Source organism: Drosophila subobscura, chromosome E (genome assembly GCF_008121235.1).
Source record: "Drosophila subobscura isolate 14011-0131.10 chromosome E, UCBerk_Dsub_1.0, whole genome shotgun sequence".
Lineage (NCBI taxonomy): Eukaryota > Metazoa > Arthropoda > Insecta > Diptera > Drosophilidae > Drosophila > Drosophila subobscura.
In genome coordinates, this window is record NC_048531.1 from 11498702 (window position 1) to 11518555 (window position 19854).

Sequence of the window (19854 nt, forward strand, 5' to 3'; positions counted from 1 at the left end):
CAATCAAATAGAACATCAAAATCGAGGAAAATAATTTAAGATTCGCACGTTTTAGGCTAGGGTTGTCAAATAGAGGTCGTAACAAAGATTGCTCAAATTGGGACGCAAAAATGAGGAGGTACCGATAGTGCTATCGATAGTTCTCCACCTCTAAAAATTAGGAGGGAGAGGATCTTGCTCTCTCAGCTGACCTAATCCGCTCTTTGGCATGTGACCGCAAGGTATGGCATGTACGTAAAAAAGGACGAACTTTTCAAAGCTCCCACCTTTTTCGCACCTGTGGAGAGGACCCTAATAGTGCATGCGAGATCTTCTAGCAGGAGAGGATTTCCCTGACCGTTTAGACACAGGAGATCATTTCCTTGGAGAATTTCCATCACGGGGGATGGACACCCCCGTCCTTGTCGACACCTTAATTTTTGGTACAAATTTCGCACCATGAAAGCTCTTTTGCTTTGTTAAGGGAATTTGAAAGCTCTTTTCCTTTGCGAAGGGAATTTGAACAACTAATGAGACAACTAAATATAATTGAAATATTTAACCTGTAAAGATCAGTCCCTGGATCTGAATGTTATCAAAATCTTATGGGGGAATGCCAAAAGCATTATAATAAATAAAATTTCGGAAACCAGAGCTAAGTGAGAGCCAGTGTTTAAAAAATTATTGGCTAAAATCCTATTGAAGCTTGGGACCTTAATAATTTATTCCAGACGGGAGCAAGGAAGTAATTAAATCAAAATTGATAAAAAACTAAATAGTAAACCTCAAGAAACATTTAGAGCATGAAAAATGGGTATTAACTTGAGTTTCACTACTATTTCATTGAACAGCAGTTTTCATGGGTTTTTTGTAAAGTCATAACTTTAAAAAAAATATCATAACGGTGATATATTTTGCTTGGAAAAAATATCAAAATAATACGACCTCTATCGATATACTTGATATATATTTATATATATATATATCAATTACCGTTATGATATTTTTTAAAAATTTGACAACCCTAGTTCGAAGAGAGCATCCTTTCAGCAGTGCGCGAATTTATCGATAAGATATATCACCTGTCTCTGACTTAAAGCGTTAAACACTTTTGGATAAAGGCAGAAACTTATTTTATATGAACAATAAATGTGCTGCGTGATTGTGCAAAGTTCCAGCATAGTTTTGTGTTTCGCAAAAAGCAAGCAAAAGCAAAAGAGCAGTCATCAGACATTATTGCTCCTGGCGTAGGTGTGCGTGCGTACAGTGGAGTGCAGTGCAGTGCTGTGTGGATGCGCGCTCAACAGAATATAAATAAGAAGGAAGACTCCGCACAGCAGCCCCCTCCAGCCTCCCACCGTCAGTCGCCGTCAATGTCAGTGGAGTTGATAAAAAGCGAAGTAAAAGGTCTTAATTGCTGCTGCAGTCAATAAATCATCAAACGAAAATATGGAAGCATCTCAGGAATCCAGTGCGTAAAATTAGAATCACAGGCAGGGCAGCGGAAGATACAAAATAGCCAGAGAAGCATACACACGTATAAATACACACATCGTAAACTCGCTCCAGAACGACACAATACGATGGAGAGCGAGCGCCCAGTGCTCCCCACTTCCTGCACAACATATGCCAGAGTCAGGAACAACAAGAACTGCTCCTGGGGATGCTGTGGAGGCGCCCACAGAGAGTAGTCGCCAGCGCTTACTCTCGCATACTTAATACACTCGCTCTCGCTCTCGCTCTCTCATGCGCTCTCGCGGCCATGCTACGTACACCCTGATGGAATGGTGTTTCCTATAGCTATACCGCTACAACCAGCCACAGTAGCATCGGGTTTATTTCGATTCGAACCATCACCGCAGTCGGTCGTACGCCGGTTCGGCACCAGAGTTCCTGTTTTGCGTGTTTCGTGTGCATCGTGTTGAAATTCGGACGAAAGCTGGGAGCGAACGTGATATTGAGAATCAGAATCCAGATGCGGGATAAAGAATAACTACTGCAAGAACGAGCATAAGTAGATAAAGAGATACCTGAGCTGGATGTGTGTGATTTCGAAACGACAACAATGTGGATAATTTTGATGTTGGAGTGATATTGTGCAAGGAGGCACCATCGGGATGTTCGCCCGTTGTCTGTGTTTTTGTGTGTGGTAAAGTGCCGAGTTTAATGAATGTGTAGATAGATTGCACAGCACATGTGTCTGTGTTTGTGTCAGTGAGGGCTGGTGAAAAATATGAAATACTGACGTCCTGGGGACAACGTAGGCAGGCCAAACAAAAACTAAGAGACTAAAGTGAACGGCGATAAGGTTACAGATGTCCTGAGCACACAAGGTACGGCAGGCTCGCAAGGAAACGCTGGGACACTCAGGGAGGGTACGGGACGGGAGTGTAACTGGATCCGGATACATGCGCGCCTCCAAGAAGGCCCGCTCCTTTGGTCGCCCTGCAGCGCACAACCACCAGCCACCAGCAGCAGCCACGAAAGGACGACAACGTGTAAGTAGCTGCACGATGCTTAGCTATAATAAGAACCCTTCTCCTTTTCGGACATGAGACAAAAAGGGGACACTGCAACTGCAGTGCGCTCCTCCTGCGCCACTAAGTATGCCAGTGCAGTTCTATTTTTGAGGTGCACTGCTCCGAGTCTGAGTAGGTGAAGTGCGAACCAGAAACCATTGCCCACACGAGCGCACTCCTCGCACTCCCCCTCCCCCTCACACTCGCTCAACCGGCGACAATATCCATATATCCATTCAAAACGTACCACTATGAGTATTCAAGTGTAACTAAAGACGACCAATTCACAAACAAACAAACAAAAACCGGCGGCAGCGGCGGCACCGGCGGAGCAACGAAACGCGGCCGGACGGAACCAAGTGGAGTTGGTCGGGTCGGGTCGGTGTGTGTGTGTTTTTTGTTGTGGGCGACCCACGAACCATGTGACCGCGGAGGAGGCGGCTGGCCCTATGTCCGGGTCTGCCTGCTCGCTAATGTTTATTATGAAAAGCGTGCCCTTTGGAACGCCATCATGTATTTTTATTTTTATTATTTTTATTTTATGATTGCGATTAGGTTCTCATCTGGCTGTGTATTTTGGTTTGGTTTTTCTTGTCAGCCAGCTTTAGCAGCGAGGGGGAGGTGAAGTGTAGTGGGAGTGCGGTGGAGTGGCATGGCGTGGCGTGGATTGGGCTGATGGTTCTCGAGAAGCCCTCATGAGAGCAGCACTCAATTCATTGATCAAAGATGCAGCCACAATTGTAATAGTCACAACAACAACAATAACAACGACGACGAGATGCAGCGTGCAACATGCCGCAATTACAGTTATAATTTGGGCTTGTAACCGTTATTCAAATGGAAATTCAAATTCAAATGTGAACTGCAATTACCAACCCTCCCCAACACGCGGCGCTATTGTGAGTGGGGTAACAAACAATCGCCAATTGGCATATAATGATCCCCTTTGGACGTTTTAACTGACTGACAGACAGACGACAGCCGTAGAGAGAGGGGAGAGCGAGCGCGTTGGGATGGGATAGAGTGTCTACTGGCTCAGCCAGCCACCAGCAGGGACATTCAAAATAATTCTCAGGCCTTGACAAATGCATATAATGATTGGACTCACACTTTGGTTTATGCTTTTTTAACAATTTACGCGAAGCCTTACCCCGTTCCAAGCAACACTCACATGTTCTCACACTCAGCCCCGTCATAATTTTAGGGGTTGTGCAACTACATTACATGCAGACATACAGCTGTTCCCTTAGATGAGCAAACAGGGGCTGTGGCATGGGAACGTTGGATAGCAAATGGATAGGAATGAGTGCTACAACCATGCCTGCCTGCCCCATGAACATCTTTGACTCCTGTGGTGATTAATTGTCATTCGGGGCAGTCACCTGGGCAGGCCTGGCCTGCGAGCCTAGGCCGCCCTACAACATATGCATAAGAGCCCATTCGGGTTCGGTTTCGGGTTTGGGTTCATGGGACGCGACTTAGCAGTGGATTAGATGTCGATCATCGATATGGCGAGAAAGAATAGGCTCGTTTCTTTCGGCAGCGGCTTTTGTTCTTCCCCGAAAGACGAGAGTAGGTAGCTGCTGCAGCCAGAGGAACCATCGTAAATTGTTGTATTGATCCGACATCATCGATGTTGGCGAGCATAAAGACGGAATGGAATTAATACTCTTATGCCTAGGTAACACTTTGTGTACAGAACCTACGAGTGGATAAAGGGTAGGGTAGATACGAGGGTAGGTCTCTCACACAGATGAAACAGTGTATCATGGTGGCAGCTTTTCCTCTTTTCCTCTTTTCCTCAGCTGGCAACCATCGATTTTGTTTTGGCATCATCAATTAGTCCTCAGCACCGGCAAACTTTCGCTTGAGGTCTGATGGTCATCATTTGTTTTGGGCCTCTGCCACTTTGGGCCACATTAGAAGTTTGCTAATAAGATACAAATGATAAGAGTCATCACCAGCTGGCCGGCTTGTGCTACATTCAGCTGATGGAATCATAAATAATTTCTTTATTGCATGCAGCCTGCTTTATCTCCTAAATATCTCGAGTGGCTTGTAGCAACATGCCCTCGCTCTCCATGTGACAGCAGCCCATAATTCATGGTTGAAACTTTTGTTTCTATGCTTCTAATTCCTCAACAATTACGCTTAATTAATTTAAAGATGTTTCTCTGTGACGATGTCGATGTCGCAGTTGCTGTTGCTGTTTTTGCTTGTACTCGAGTACATATCTCCCGTAGAGTTGTTTCATCATCCCCGCATCGTGCGCACCCCTCCCGCCGTCATGGCCAACGCTCGTCACATACAATATTTTTGAACAGTTATGAGGGAGGACTGGCACAGTCAGCGAGCAAGGCAACGTCTCTTATAAATAGATTAATTAAAATCATCTTTAATTGTTTGATTACAAGACAAGCGTTGCCCGAAAAAATTAAAAGCGAGCGCAGGCAGCGATCTCACAATAGGCTGCCTCTGTCAGCCAGTCTGGAATTCTGGGAGGAGTTCGGGCGGAGCGGAGTCGAGTCTGGAGGCACAGGAGTGTGTGGGCAAAATGCGCAACATGTGAAATACAGATGCGGCAGCGATTGCGATTGCCATAGGAACCAGCACAGCACGGTCCCTTGAGTATTCAAGATTTCATTTGTGCTACAGATGTTCCAGAGATTGTACAACATAACTACAGTGCTGTCCAGGAGGAGGAGGAGGAGGAGGAGTAGAAGGCAGCAGCAGCTTCAGAGCAGCACACAAGAGTCACACGCAATTGAAGCAGCGGCATCTGCCACATCCACATCCACATCCACTTCAGGCAGTCGCCATCCATCGCATCGCATAGCGTAGCACATATCTGCCGCAGCGTTTCGAGTGGCATTTGATTTTAGTACTCAAGAGTGAGCGTGCGAGTGCGAGTGCGAGTGTGTGCGTGAGTGCCCCCGAAGTATAAAAATTATTGCTGCCAAGCAACTGAGTCGTCAGCCATCAATTATTTTATAGAATGCTCACTTGTTTTGTGTTCTCTGCTCTGCTCTGCTCTGCTCCTCCATTCCCTTCCGCTCCGCCCTTCCCGCCCTCCTCTCGTACACTCGTATTGTCTGCATGTGCGTACTCCGCCTCCTCCCTTTTGCTCCGTTTTTTATTTCGTCCGTCCGACCGAATCTCTGTCGCCGTCTTCGTCGCTGTCGCTGTCGTTGCCGACATTTGGCCCCAACAGAAGAAGTTCACTTGGAAGTTTTCATTTGGCACAGGAAGGGCTTCTCCGGTCCTCCGTCATCGGTCCCCAGTCCTCCGCCTTTGCGGCAATAGTTGTGATATTAAATTGAATACGACGCCGATTATCCCACGCAATCTTTCATTCACAACCAACCATCCATCAGCACAGCCTAGGAAGAAGCTGGAGCCGGGGCTCCTCCCCCACGTAGCTGGAGACGAGACATCGTCAAAGTTCGGCGGGACTTCTGAGTAATCACCCCTTACAATATGTATTCACGTACGAGTACTCAGCTTCGCATATCTGGCTATGCATCTCGAGCTGCCTGCGTGTGTCACACAGTTTGCCAGTGGAGGAGCGACGGTCCTCCACAGTGGGTTGCGTGCCGAAATCAATGCAAAGTTTTTTTTTGTACTTTCCGACGACAAGTTTGCTTTCAATAAATAAAATCGATTTGATTAACAAGTGCACAAACACACACACATCCACACCCACACCCGCACAAGCAGACAATGAAAAGTCGCTGATAAGCGCTGCGCACAATCCATTTGGCCTACTTTGCTTCATTAAAAACCTATTAAAATGTAATGCTCCAGCATCAGCATCAGCAGCAGCAACCAGCTATTTGTATGTGCTACATGCATTGACGGTTGCTGATATCACGCTGATAAGGCAGACTTCCTTTCGATTGAAATTGTGAATTTGATGTGCCATTTGTTGATGAATCTTTGCACCGGGTCGCAGATATTCCCTTAAAATATTACCATCGATCCTAAAGAGCACATTTCCATTGGTGCATATCGATTTAATTTACCATTTTACTACGAGTTTGGCTATGGCTTGAAAGTAGCCCTGCAAATAACACGAATCTGTGGGCCTAGTCAAACAGAGTCTAGACAAATCGAAAACAAAACGAACCTCAATATTCCATCTATAATTGAATGCACACAACACAAAATGTGTGTGCATTACCATCAACGAGGTGAAGAGGGGGAAGACCATTATAATCTGGTCAGCTACATGAGCCGCACACATCCGCACACACATCCACATACATCACATCCCATGCCATCCATTTGTCCGCACCAGCACGTTATGGAGAATATTGACAGACACTCAAGTGTCCACAAGCACCCTGTAAATCCAATTGAATTACGCATAAAAGGCGCTTAAGCCAAATGAAATGATGATAATGAGAGAGACGATGATGATGTCGTTTAAGCCTCGAATGAAATGTATTATTTCCCTTTAATTTCTTATTACCCGATATTTTATTACGATTCGTGGTCACGGCTCCTGGGAGCGTGGCGTGGCGAGGCGCATGGTCCCTAATCGTATACACTCCGCACATATCAACCGTTTCCGCAACATTTGCATTTCGACTTTTAGCTGATGCGCCTTTTAATGGACGTCTTCAACGTCAGCGGTGGCAGCAATATGATTCGTGTTTGAAGTGCTGTTGGAGGGGCTGGGGCAGGGGGAGCAGAAGTTTTAACTTATGCATGATTAATACATAATTACAAAGCCAAACACATAAACCTCAAACTCAAAGGCAGACTCAAAGGCAAACTCAAAGGTAAAGACTGAAGAGAAGCCGGAGCTATCCTATCGCACAGTTCGTGCTGGTATGCATCCATCTCTGTCCCTCCGCAGGCAACTACATAATAATTCAGAAAGTCAGAAAAGACAAAAGGCACATTTCCCACAACACTACAACAACAGCCTAGCCACGTCCTGTGTAGGTGCGGTGTGGAGCGGAGAATGAGAAGGAGAACTGCAGTCTGTGGAGCATACTTATACCTGTTATTAATATTTCGATTAGGTACCAACGATTCGTAGAACCTGACGCATGACTTGCATAGCTGATGGGACATTTTGTAACTTGTGGGCATTTGGTCGCTGCCCTTCACTTGGCCCCGGAGTGCTCCGAGTGTATTGGCCCACTGATTGATGATGACAACTTATCGATTACGCTCGTACGAGCAGGAAGGAAGTGTCGCTCGGCTAGCAGTGTCATTACCAGCCTCTCTTGATATATACTCCGAAAAAGTGATATTAATCTGAAAGAAACTGTGGAAGGTTCAAAGAAACAAGCCCCAACCCTTGGATAGAGTACCCGCTAGTCGGAATAAATGTCGGACAGCGGAGCTAAGGTGGAGTGTGCACGTTAAAGATATGAACACTTTAGTCAATTCATAGACACTTTTTGCCGCTTGACAAACCACTCAGTGGCAGAGTGGTTAGGGTACACTTGATTTGTCGAAAGGAATGTAACAAGATCTGATTCCCACATCATTACGTCTGCATTTTTAAATGTGAATTACTATCTAATAATAACATCAATAAATGCACTCAGAATTGTGGATGTTTCCTGTCTCATGCTGTTAGTCTTATGGTCCTCAAGTGAGGGAGTTGCAGTCTCGGCTCTCGATTGAATAAAGTAAATCCCACTCACAGGTTTCTTTTTATCTGACTTTCCAGATCCCATTTACCACGTCAACAAAGCGAGTGTGCAGCTAATGCTAATGCCTGCAGCTAGCTCACCGAAGCAGAAGCAGAAGCAGCAACAGAAACAACAACACCTACTGCCACAAGGGCCAGGGCAGGTGCAAGAGACGCACAGGAAGCGCAGGACAAAGGCAGCCTTTGCGTGGCACACAGGGAAACGTAAAAACTGACAACGAAACCCAAGCAGCGAGCATGACGTCGTCGTCGGTGATTAATAAAGCCGGAAATGTGATTATACTCATAGTGAACCTACAACTAACATGGCTAGTGTTGGCGGGTGTGGCCAGGGAGCTGCCACAGGTGGACTACGGCAGCATGTCCGACTCCATGGAGGAAGCTGGGATCGACCCACTGACTGCCTTGGCGCCCTTCGCCAATGCACTGGTCACTGAGGACAGCGCCCCACAAAGAACCAATATTGAGTTACTTAGCAACAGCAGCGAGGACGAGAATGGCAGGCTGGGACTGGGACTGGGACTGGGCTCCTCCTCATCGGCAGCGGCTGCAGGCACGCTCCTGGAGGAGTTCAACGGTGGCAAGCTCAGTCCTGCGGAAGCCAGCAACACGCTGCCCATCTTCCTCAGTGAGCCGGAGAGCGTGTTTGTGGTGAAGAACCGCCCCGCTGTCCTCAAGTGCAAGGCCTCCCACTCGCTGCAGGTGATCTTTAAGTGCAGCGGCAGCTCCCAGCCGCCGCCGTCGACGCACGACAAGCACGTGGATCCACACACGGGCGTCCACATGGAAGAGGTCACGGCCACCATTCACCGCGATCTCGTGGACGAGTACTTTGGCAAGGGTCCGTTCAAGTGCGAGTGCCACGCTTGGTCGTCCCGTGGCGTGGTCAAAAGTCAAGCTGCCACAGTGCATATTGCATGTGAGTACCGCCGCCATACCCTGGCTAGGCTAGGGGTTGATTCCCCTAACCAACCATATCTCTGGCTGTATCTCTATTTATATCTGCCTTCGTATCTCCCCTAACAGATATTCGCAAGACCTTCGGCCAGTCGCCCACCTCGCTGCGGCTCGAGCTGGGTAGCCGGGCGGAACTGCACTGCGAGCCACCCGGCGGCTTTCCCGAGCCAAAGCTCTCCTGGTACAAGAGCAACGCAGTAATAGCCTCCGACAGCGAGCCGGGCCTGTCCGTCTCTGGCGGCACACTGACCTTCCGCCCGGTGGCGCTGCAACACATGGCCAATTATAGTTGCAGTGCGGAGAATATTGCCGGGAAACGAGTCTCCGACTCTGCTGTGTTGATTGTCTATGGTCAGTAGTAGGAGCAGTGCCTCCCCCTGCGAAAGCAATCCCAAGTTATACACTCCACTTACATAGTATATCTGTGTATGTATGTACAATCTTTTCATGTATATTTTTCTGCTTTTAGTGAATGGAGGCTGGAGCACCTGGAGCCCTTGGCGCGAGTGCAAGTGCGCGGGCAAGCCGAGCCAGGGACGAAAGCGGTCGCGCACATGCACCAATCCAATGCCCTTAAATGGGGGCGCCCAGTGTCCAGGCCCACAGATACAGAAATCTGCGGACTGCGCCGCTTGTCCAGGTATGTCCACACCATATCTACATACATTACCAGCTACATGTACATATGTATACATACATATGTATGTACATATATGTATGTATGTAGCTACATAAAATATGTAAGAGAGGTGCGGGTGTGGGAACGCGCACTTTGTTGTGTGCTGTGTGCAGCTTTAAAGTGGGAGTGGCACTATTGTAACACCAGCAACGAAATTGTCAATTTAAATGCCATTTGCGGCCTGGTCTCAGCCTCGCGCCACCTGAATTCCCGCTGCCATTGACGTCTCCTGGAGCGTTGAGTTGAGAATGGCGCACATTTTTCATACCAACAGCGGGGTGGCCGTCAAAGGGGGGTGCAGGATAGGAAAAGTCCAAAACCAAAAGCACTGCATGACGCAAAAGTTCAAGTGGCGTTCAACCAACAAAAAAAAGGAACCCATGGTCACTCCGATATGGGAATACCCTCTTGTAGGGCAGAGTTGCGAGTATAATTGGAACCATTTGCAGCTGCAAGCCCGATACGCACATCTTCATGGAGTCATTGTACCCCCACAGTGTTAGGGTAAGGCATTTTTGAGTGAGTGCTGAGTATTTCATTTTAAACACGCATTCAGCGTCTGTGGGTGCCTTTGCTTTGCCCAACGACGACAGATATCTCCACATGCATATACACGGATAGATGGATAGATTGGAGATGGAGCTGGAGCTGGAGAGGCTGCGTGGCTGCGTGGCTGCTGTGGGGGAACGGGAACATGAACGGGCAACGACTGCCTCCGGCAAGCTACTGACTAAATGGTGACAAAGGCATCAGTGCAAGGGGAAGGGACATCGCCTGGGCCCCGGACTCCGTGCTTCGGACTGGGGACTGGCGACTGGGGGCAGAAAGTGTGGAAATCGGGAATGGGGATGTTCTGGTGGTAGCTGGGGCGCTTCTCTCTTTTTTTTGACAGACGCACGGGCGGCATGTGTTTGAGACTCTTCACTTTTATTCATGTAAATTTATTGTATTGCATTGTATTGTATTGTAGTGCGCACACAGATACTCGCTCAAACACACACAGAAATCCATAGATACTTGGCCAGGCGCGCAGCAGGCACAGCAATGAGCAATTGTTGACAGACAAGCGGGACAAATGGTGAGGGATGTGGGACTCGGGACTCGGGACTCCAGAGGGGAGGCCACTGTGCAGGAGCGTTGGCTGGCAATACACTCGAGTGGGCGAGTGGGTGAGTGAGGGTGTGGGTGTGGGTGTGGTAAGGGTTTTGGGCAGGGGCAGGGATGCTGTTGTGGGCTTTTATTCTATGAAAAGTGTGTCATAAAATTAATTTTAAATTTCGCTTGGCTTTCGTTTTTTTTTTCTCTTCCTTCCATCTTATAACTTTTCATCCCCATGGAACCGTGTCAACCTTATGGTCCTGCTTTTCACTCATCGCCCGCCGCCGCCGCCGCCACGCCCACGCCCACGCTGACGCTGACGCTGTGTGCCGATGTCGCCTGCCAACAACAGAGGATACTCAAATCGTGAGCACTGATGGATTTGACATTTCGTCGAGTAAGCGCAGTAAGTTGAAACGAAAGCCTGACAATGTGCATTTCTTTCAAAGGCTTCCCGTGGGGCGGAGACGAGGCCTTTGGGGACAAGCGACCGAGCGGGTCGGGGTTCGGGCTGGGCGTTCGAACATTCAATATGACATTGTGTTCGAGCAGTTAAACTTGAATGCTTAACGAGGCAACGACAGTTAAATTTTTTAGTTGGGGGTTTCCCCAATTCCCCTTCCATTCCATTCGATTCACCCCTTGTCGAACCATCCCAGTAGTCAGATTCGCTTGCCCTTTACAATGAACAATTCAATAAACAATTGTGTTAAACTGAGCCCAGAGCATCGCATCAGCATTAGTGCCCAACCAACCATCCATCCATTGAATAATTCCCCAAAAACTACCCGAGCTGCCTTTAGCCGAAGTGACTTACTTTTTTTGGGGTCGTCGCAGCAAGTGACGTCACTGCGGAAGATAGAAACTTAAAAATCACTTACCACGAATCACGCTCTCTGATTCATGCAACAGTCTGGCAGGGCCTGGAACCGGGGACCCGGACCCTTGCCACACCATGGCCAAACCGACGATATGGATGAGGATGAGAGGATGCGTGCGCTGGAATGGGCAAATGGGAAATGCCAGGGCATAGCAGTGATGATGGGGCGACAAGTCTGCCGAGCCACTGCCCTTGTGTGAGGGTGGTTTTATGTTTCCAAAAACAGGAAGTGCCAAATGCCGATATACATACATACATGTACATATGTATGTATGTACATATGTACATACATATTTCCTGCTGCCATGGGCATGCACACACTATGATATTCCCGATGCCCCCCAACTCTAGGAACATTTTTGTTTAGCTTTCGGACTTTCCGTTTTCTGGAATGGAATGGAAATTGAAAAGGCAAAGAAAATGCGAAAATAGAAAACAGAAAACAGAAAAGCATTCAAAATGACAATCACTTTTGCCCACCCACACCACACAATCGCCAAGAATCAACCCACAGTGGCGCTGTGATTTGAATGGTGCCCAAGGAAGGGTGCGGCGGGTGCTCTGTTTTATGGTGGGAACAACTTTCGATTTCTCCCTACGGACCATCTATTAGACCATTAACCATCTACCATCTACCGCCACCACACATTTAGGGCAAACGGTGCTATATTTGTTGCATCCACTGATCCCAACTCCCCCCTGACAGCCACAGGCAAACAGCCACTGCCACTGCCACTGCCACAGCCACAGCCACGTTCCTGACTTTGGCCTCCACGTGATATATGACTCCGGGAGTGGCGCTGTCGGGAATGTGTGCTAAATCATGTTAATATGACTTTTGATTTCTAAACTTCCCTTTCTCCCAACAGTGGCACGCTGGTCCGCGTGGAGCGACTGGAGCATCTGCTCCGCGGAGTGTATACAAGTGCGTCGCAGAAAGTGCCTGACACAGACACAGACACAGACGTCTGACGCGGATGAAGCCGGAGATCTGCTGCTGACTGGAGTGGGCATGGCAGCCCTCAGCAGCATCAGCGGAAGCGCAGCTCTGCTGGACGCTACAGCGACTGATGGGGGCTCAGGATATGGCAAATCATTGTGCGCCGGAAAAGACACACAAACGGCCGAGTGCCGTGGAGAGCAGTGTCATATTGGCAAGGATGGTAAGTGTGTTTATGTCAATGGCAGGAAAGACAGAAAGACAGACAACGAAGGCTGGCAGGATGAACGCTGCAGCAGCAACAGAAGCAGCAGCAACAGAGTAGACAGTTAGACAACAATAACAATCACAGTCGAGGGAGACACAGTCCAGGTCCCACAAAACCACACAAAAGCTGAGCACTCAGCGCTGATTGTCACAATGGGAAATTAACCAAGTGCATTTTGTTTGTGCACGGCATCCCGGCCGAGAGTAGCTGTATTTATATTCGTGACAAAAAGAAAGGACTTTCCACCCCGAAACCCACGAGACCCCCAACTTCTGCGTCACCACCTAACCCCAAATCCAAGCCCAAGTCCAGGCCCAAACCCTACTCTCCCAATCGAAGGGTCGAAAATCAATCGCAGCCGATTTCGGAATTGAGATTTAAGCTGTGGGTCTGTTTCCCGAGTCTGCTGTGGGCTTGTGTGTGCTTTGCCAGATAATTAGGCATGCGGCGAAGACGACAACGGCAGCGTCGTGACGCCGCATCCCCATTCGCATCCCCAATCAGAGCCATTCCCGTGTCATTGTTGCTGTTTGCCTCGACTCTCAATGGGGTGGTGTATGTTGACCCAACTCACGCATAGTTTGGGGTTTGTGTGCGGTCCATGGGGATCAATTAGATGACTGTCACACTGTGTAATTGAAAGGATCAGGGTACAAGGACTCGCCACTCGGTTGCCATTCGCACATCATACGCACAATACGAGAAGGTTTGATGTTTCGCAGGTTGGTGCCCGGCTTTTATTTGATTGCTGTTGAAAAGTTTTTGGAAAAGGAGAGAGAATGAAGAGTGACAGTTGTTGGACGGGACCCCGGTAGTACGTACAGCTTATTTTCCATTTTATTACATTTTGCAAATCCAGTCCCTGGGGACACTCGTACCAATAGCTCGTACCTACTTGCAATTGTGCCAGAGGCAACAGTTGCGGTCTCTTCCTTGTGGCTCATTGTGGGAGGCCCCCAGGCCCGCAGCCCCCCGGAACATCCACCATCCGATATTAAAAGCGTATTTGTCATGCTAAGAGGACGACTACGCTTTTGATGTCCCGTCCAGGCACGGGCACGATGTCTAGAAAAGCAGCATGCAACCTGCACACAAAAGCGAATGGAAAACGAAAGCCCAAGGAGTATGTGTGTCTATCCCAGTTGGGGATGACGGCTTTACTTCTGTTTCCGATGCTGCCGCTGATTTACAGCGAGTATAATTGCTCATTTCATACATTGTATAATGCGTCCGCCCACTCCAATCCACGCCACTCCACTCCACTCTCTCAGGCTCTCTGTTCTGAAAAGCTCGAGCTGTACATCCCATTCCGAGCATAATAATCATAATATATATGGAGTAATTCCTTGCGCTGCAGCGATTCCTTTTCGCCAACCAGTCACCGCCAGCGCCAGCAACAATGACGACAACAATCACAGCAGCGGAAACAGGCAGCGCGCAACAATGGGAGTCATCGGGTGGGAGTTGGAGAGTGGTGTGGAGATGTGCTGGGAAATGTGAGATGGGGATCGGGATCGGGATGTCGGAGCTGACTGGCTGGCGACGGGGGGCCGGCGGCGAATAATAATGCGAAATAGACGTAGCTGGCACTGGACTGGGGATGAGCATACAAACATAAAACATTAAATACAGACACACAGCACAGCACAGTGCCAGATACGGATACGCATGGATGCTCGGGATTGATGACAATGGGTGAGGATGCGCCCGACCCTGTTTGATTATGGAAAAGTTCGGCTCGGTTCGGTTCAGTTTTGGTTCGGTTTGCTTGACTCAACATCCATGTATGTACGGGCATGTGTGGATTGAGCTTTGCCCTCCTCCAAAGCATACTCGAAATCACGAGGGTGGCGGATTACGCAGAAAATTCTTGGTGGTTTTTTGAATACCATTCACACAAAGATTGGATTTGGATGCTGGGATGGTGGCAGCATCTTAAGTCGGCTTTAACTTTATGCGGGCCATATAACCTTTTAGTTCACTGGAAAGTCTCTACTCGGCAGACAAGTTCCTTAACGCACATTTTCAAGTAACTGAAACTCCCCTCCGACGTTGGGATTACAGGATACAGAATGCGGAATCAGCAGTTTTATAAGAGTTCGCTTCGGCTTTTTCATTGCAGATTTCGATTGGACACTTTATCTGGGACTGGCCTTCATAACCGCCGTTTGCTTTGCCTTTGGCGCTGCTCTCATTTGCTGTGCCCGTCGCGGAATGCGCGCCAATCCCCACTACAACATGGCCCGCTCAGGTGAGTATCGGGGTCCAACGACCCCTCACTACGTTCTCTGGCAACAATCGAATTTATGTTTGTATGTTTGTCAGTCATGGATACGGATTATATGCCCGGCGTTGTGGAGAAGAAGGAGATGCGAATGCACATCGAGGCCAGCAATTTGGGATATGATTATGTGAATCCCGGACATCGCTATATGCCTGCCGAGCATATTGTGGGCATGGGCATGGGCTGTGGCGGCGTGACAGAGCACCACTACGACGTACCCAACCTGGCGGCCAAGTAAGTTTACAAAAAGACCGTTTATGACCATCTGAGAATACTATAAATAAAATCTATTTGTAATTGTAGCTACACCAATCCGATTGACGATCTTGGCGCTGATTACTTGTCAGAAACCGGAGAGTCGTCCACCGCCGATACATGTAAGCAATTCTGATGAATTCTATCTCCGAAACTACTCAACTTACCGATTTCCGACAGCCAACTCCACCTTCGATATGAACGCCAAGCTGTCCATACTGAATGCCTCGAAAAGCAGCAGCTACGAACTGTTGGGCGGTACCGGGGGACAGCTGCGTCTATACGGCGGAGAGCTGCTGCTCTTTGTGCCCGAGCACGCGATTGGAAAGAACCTAAAGAAGCACGTCTCGCTGCAGCTTCTGAGCGACGAGTGCAGCCGCGTGTCCTGCGCCACCGAGAGCTCCATTTTGTGCAGCAGCGTGGTGCACAGTGCTCCGCGCAACTACAGCTTTGTGAAGCCGGTGATCCTGAAAATACCGCACTGCCTGGTGGCTCCGGAGCAGTGGCATGTGCACATCTACCATGCGGACAGCGAGCACGACGAGCTGAATGTAAGCTGGAGACGAGCCGTGTCAGTGGGCGAAGAGACCATCAACACACCCATGTTTGTGCAGCTGGAGGCGACGCATGTGTACATCATGACGGAGCAACTGGGACATTTCGCCATCGTTGCCGAGCCCCGCATTCAGCAGCCTGCCATTAAGATGAAGCTGCTAGCCTTCAGCCAGCACACGCCGCCCAGCAGCGTCAACTGCAGTCTGCGGATCTACGTGGTCAAGGACTTGCCCAACAGCCGGGACATCTGTGCCAGTGTGGAGTGCAAGCTGGGCGGCAGCTTTCTGGGCGAGAGTCAGGTCTTTGGGTTCGAGCTGAACAGCCGCAATCTGAACATTCGCGTACGGTGCGCGGAAATGGAGGCAGCAGCTCCATATGAGCATGCCATTCCCTACCATCACATTCTGAGCAACAACTCCATACTGCACTGCGAGTTCAGTCTGCGGCGACAGGACCAGAGTACGCTGTGCGTGGACTTCGGCCAAGGGGGCAAGGATGACTCGGACTACTGCACTTTCAACATTCCAACCCACTCGATGAGCGGTTCTGCGGAGGAGCTGGCTTCAACCACGAACACAACGATTTCTATAGACCGCCAGGGCAACTATGTCAATGAGAGTTGCGTCATGGATTTTGTGCAGCTGCCGCATTTGACGAAGCGCCTGATCTGTGCCGCGCTGGATCCCCCGCGCGCCGACGAGCGCGACTGGCGTCTCCTGGCGAAGAAGCTGAACACGGATCGGTATATTGCCTACTTTGCCACCAAGCCCTCGCCCACCGAGCAGATACTCAATCTGTGGGAATGTCGAGCCAACAGCTGCTCCACCAACAGTTCCACTTCAGTTTCCCACACCATTATGGCACTCCTGCTGACGTTGAAGGAAATGGGACGCCAGGACGTGCTGGACATTATAGTGGAAACGATCGGTCCCCTGTGGATCTAAGCGATGCACTCTTCCTTATCTCAGCAGGTTTCTGGACAGGATTAACACACAAGAACTGAAGAATTGAACCCAAAACTATCTACAATGTTTGTTAATATGAAATCACTGTGAATGGGGGATTCAGGGGGATGCAGATACAGCAGCTGTGTTGTTCGTTTACCTTTCTGTTGAAAACAAAAATGTTCATGAGTTGCCTTTTATTTAAAAAATGTACGAACGAAACGAAACGAAGTCAGAAAACAATGAATCGAAATGAAAACATACTGAATCAAAGTGTAGCTTTAGTCATAGTCATATAGTAGTTGGTAGTCACTAAGTTACGATTATTGTAGTGTATTGTATTCTAAGGTAACTGCTCAACGAACTCTGTTCCCCACGGCTGCCATGCATTTTACATACATATATACATACATACATACATACATACATACATACATACATATATACTAAAAGGTGGAAATATAGCGATAAATTACTTGTGGCTTAGCAAACTTATAGTTTTAAACATAAACAACTCTAGTATTACGATGGAAGAAACTATGTACGATAGCAACTGTAAGATATTTGTATCTGTGGCAGGATGTACTACCAAGTGATGGCCATTCAGCAGATATTCGAGTCTGGCCGTATCCGTATTTATACAGCCTCCATTTGAATTTAAATGTGTGAGGTTGTAACTGTATGCCAAATCGTTGATTTTCTCAGCCCTTTTCTATTAACGTATAGTCACTATGGAAGAACAGAATTAAGTAATCAAAACGATGCCATAAAACACACAGAAATACACAAACATACATACATACAAATACCTACGCATATATAGCGAGTGTGTGTGTACATATACCTAGAGAATAGTGTAAAACAAAACAACAAAACGAGTAGTTTGTTAGACATGCTCAAGTGATAACCATTGTATTTGTCTTTAGCTATAAGTCCGATCCTGTCGTTTAATCGTTAATCAAGTAAACATTAACTGAACATTTACGTATGTATGTATACTTAGTGGCTCAAAAAGAAAGTTAGATACAAAATAAAATATGAACGAGAAGGGACGTGTGAGACGCTTCTTACGCGTCACAACTTTTATACCCGGCACTCAGTACTACATCTGTACATTAGCGGTTATTTGTCAAATTTTAAATTTTTTCTTCATCTGTCATCTACATCTACAACACTTCTCACACCAACACGCTCCTTTAGCTCGCCCCCCTTCCCTAGACCCACACACTGCAGTCTCACGGCAGAGGCAGAGCCAGCGGCAGAGGCAGAGCCAGCGGCAGACGGCCAGTGTGCGGCCACTGCGCGAAGCAGAGTGTGAATGAGAGAACTTTCAAAAAACAAATATAAGCTGCGGGACGGGGTGGGTTTAGCCACTGAAAATTAATTTCTTCATTGTGGCTATAATAATGATCCAATCGGATCCCAATTTGGTGATCTGATAGATATGGTCATTCCCTTCTGTTATCTTCAAAATTGTAGATTTCGTTTTCGCCCCCGCAAAAGGGCGAAGGGGGCGGAAGGGGGCGGGGCTCATTTTTGAAATACACTGGTTTCAGTGTGAGCATACAGCAGTCTGGTGCCAAAATTTGGTGGCTCTAGCTCTTATAGTCTCTGAGAACTAGCCGACAAACAAGACGGACGGACGGACAGACGGACAGACAGACATGGCTCAATCGACTCGGCTATTGATGCTGATCGAGAATATATATACTTTATGGGGTCGGAAACGGTTCCTTCTGTGCGTTACATACAACCGTTATCCGCACAAATACAATATACCCTATTTACTCTTCGAGTACCGGGTATAAAAAGAAAACAAATCGAGTGTATAAACTTTAAATATCCCCTTCCAACCCAGTCTTCCAATGTTGATAATGCTTTTTGGACCAAGACTACAACGAGTACAACGGCTATATATGTATGTATGTCTGTACCTGTAAAACTTTGCAATCAACAATATTACAGGACCACAACATGGAGGGACTACATGTCCCACAAAAATGGCACAGAAAGCAATATTACTAGAGCTTATATCAGCATAAGCAGAAACTATAAATGATCTTCACATTTGAACTTCGCGCCCAAGTTCTCCTTCACAAATATTTGCATGGCAATGAGCTTTTGTAACACATAAGAGGAATTATGGCAAAAGTTAAAATGTATGAAGCTGAAACATGACAACGTGGAGCGCTATTGCGCCACCCCACAGATGCTATAGTTTGCAACTGCACATATAGATGGCGCTGACAACACCTTCGCAAATTAAATCCAGCCGCAAGGTGGCTCTTAAAACATTGCAGTTGCGAAGAGTGCTGCAATGTTTCCGATTTCGCAAGACGTCAGTTTGAATCTTTTGGCGCCAATCTAATTTTGCATAACCATAATTATGCCCATTAAAAACATATTCCAGGTATGTAGTAAATGACCCACACGACTTTATCTATTTATGCTGTTTAATTATGCAGATTAACAATCAGACTATTGGCAGGGTATGTGTACCTCGGCGTTCTATGCCCGTTATTTTTTATGAGTTCATATATATTTAATTTCACGGCATCCATAACCTGCTATATGTCGTAACAAGATCAATTGATAGACTGGATTTCAGCACTTTCGTAGCATTCTTGGGTAATAGCGGCTGGAACAATTGGCATGAATTCGAAAAAATTAAGATACATGCAGCTACCAGTCAAGTTAAGCAATCAGCGTAGTGCACGGCAACGGACCCACGGACTCGGACCTTTTAACGAGCTAAATCCAAAGCCGAAACAGTCTGTCTGGAATCGGACTCTGGCTGTGGCTGTGGGTCCGCCAGCAATTCTACA

General features: G+C 47.7%; 2 protein-coding genes across 2 annotated transcripts in view; both read left to right on the forward strand.

Annotated features, from left to right (window-relative positions):
* Positions 1-9688, forward strand: part of LOC117892458 (tubulointerstitial nephritis antigen-like) — a 28270-nt gene extending 18582 nt beyond the window's left edge. The window contains exons 5-6 of the mRNA XM_034798708.1: positions 1903-1912; positions 9672-9688. The gene's annotated coding sequence lies outside the window, so the exon portion shown is untranslated. The remainder of the gene's footprint in view (positions 1-1902; positions 1913-9671) is intronic.
* On the forward strand, positions 1801-18055 carry LOC117892455 (netrin receptor unc-5). Its single transcript, XM_034798704.1, has 10 exons — positions 1801-2477; positions 8188-9088; positions 9196-9477; positions 9596-9766; positions 11256-11309; positions 12653-12946; positions 15114-15242; positions 15317-15509; positions 15579-15652; positions 15711-18055. The coding sequence occupies exons 2-10, from the start codon at positions 8407-8409 to the stop codon at positions 17027-17029; spliced, it is 3198 nt and encodes a 1065-aa protein (XP_034654595.1). The 5' UTR covers positions 1801-2477; positions 8188-8406; the 3' UTR covers positions 17030-18055.
* Positions 18056-19854: the final 1799 nt, after the last annotated feature.

What these genes read in the sequence shown, in the direction of transcription:
- LOC117892455 (XM_034798704.1), top strand. Translation starts at nt 8,407, where the DNA reads ATGACGTCGTCGTCGGTGATTAATAAAGCCGGAAATGTGATTATACTC. An exon ending in TGCTGTGTTGATTGTCTATG is followed by an intron (nt 9,478 to 9,595) that starts GTCAGTAGTAGG and finishes TTCTGCTTTTAG; the next exon opens with TGAATGGAGGCTGGAGCACC. An exon ending in GTACCCAACCTGGCGGCCAA is followed by an intron (nt 15,510 to 15,578) that starts GTAAGTTTACAA and finishes TTGTAATTGTAG; the next exon opens with CTACACCAATCCGATTGACG.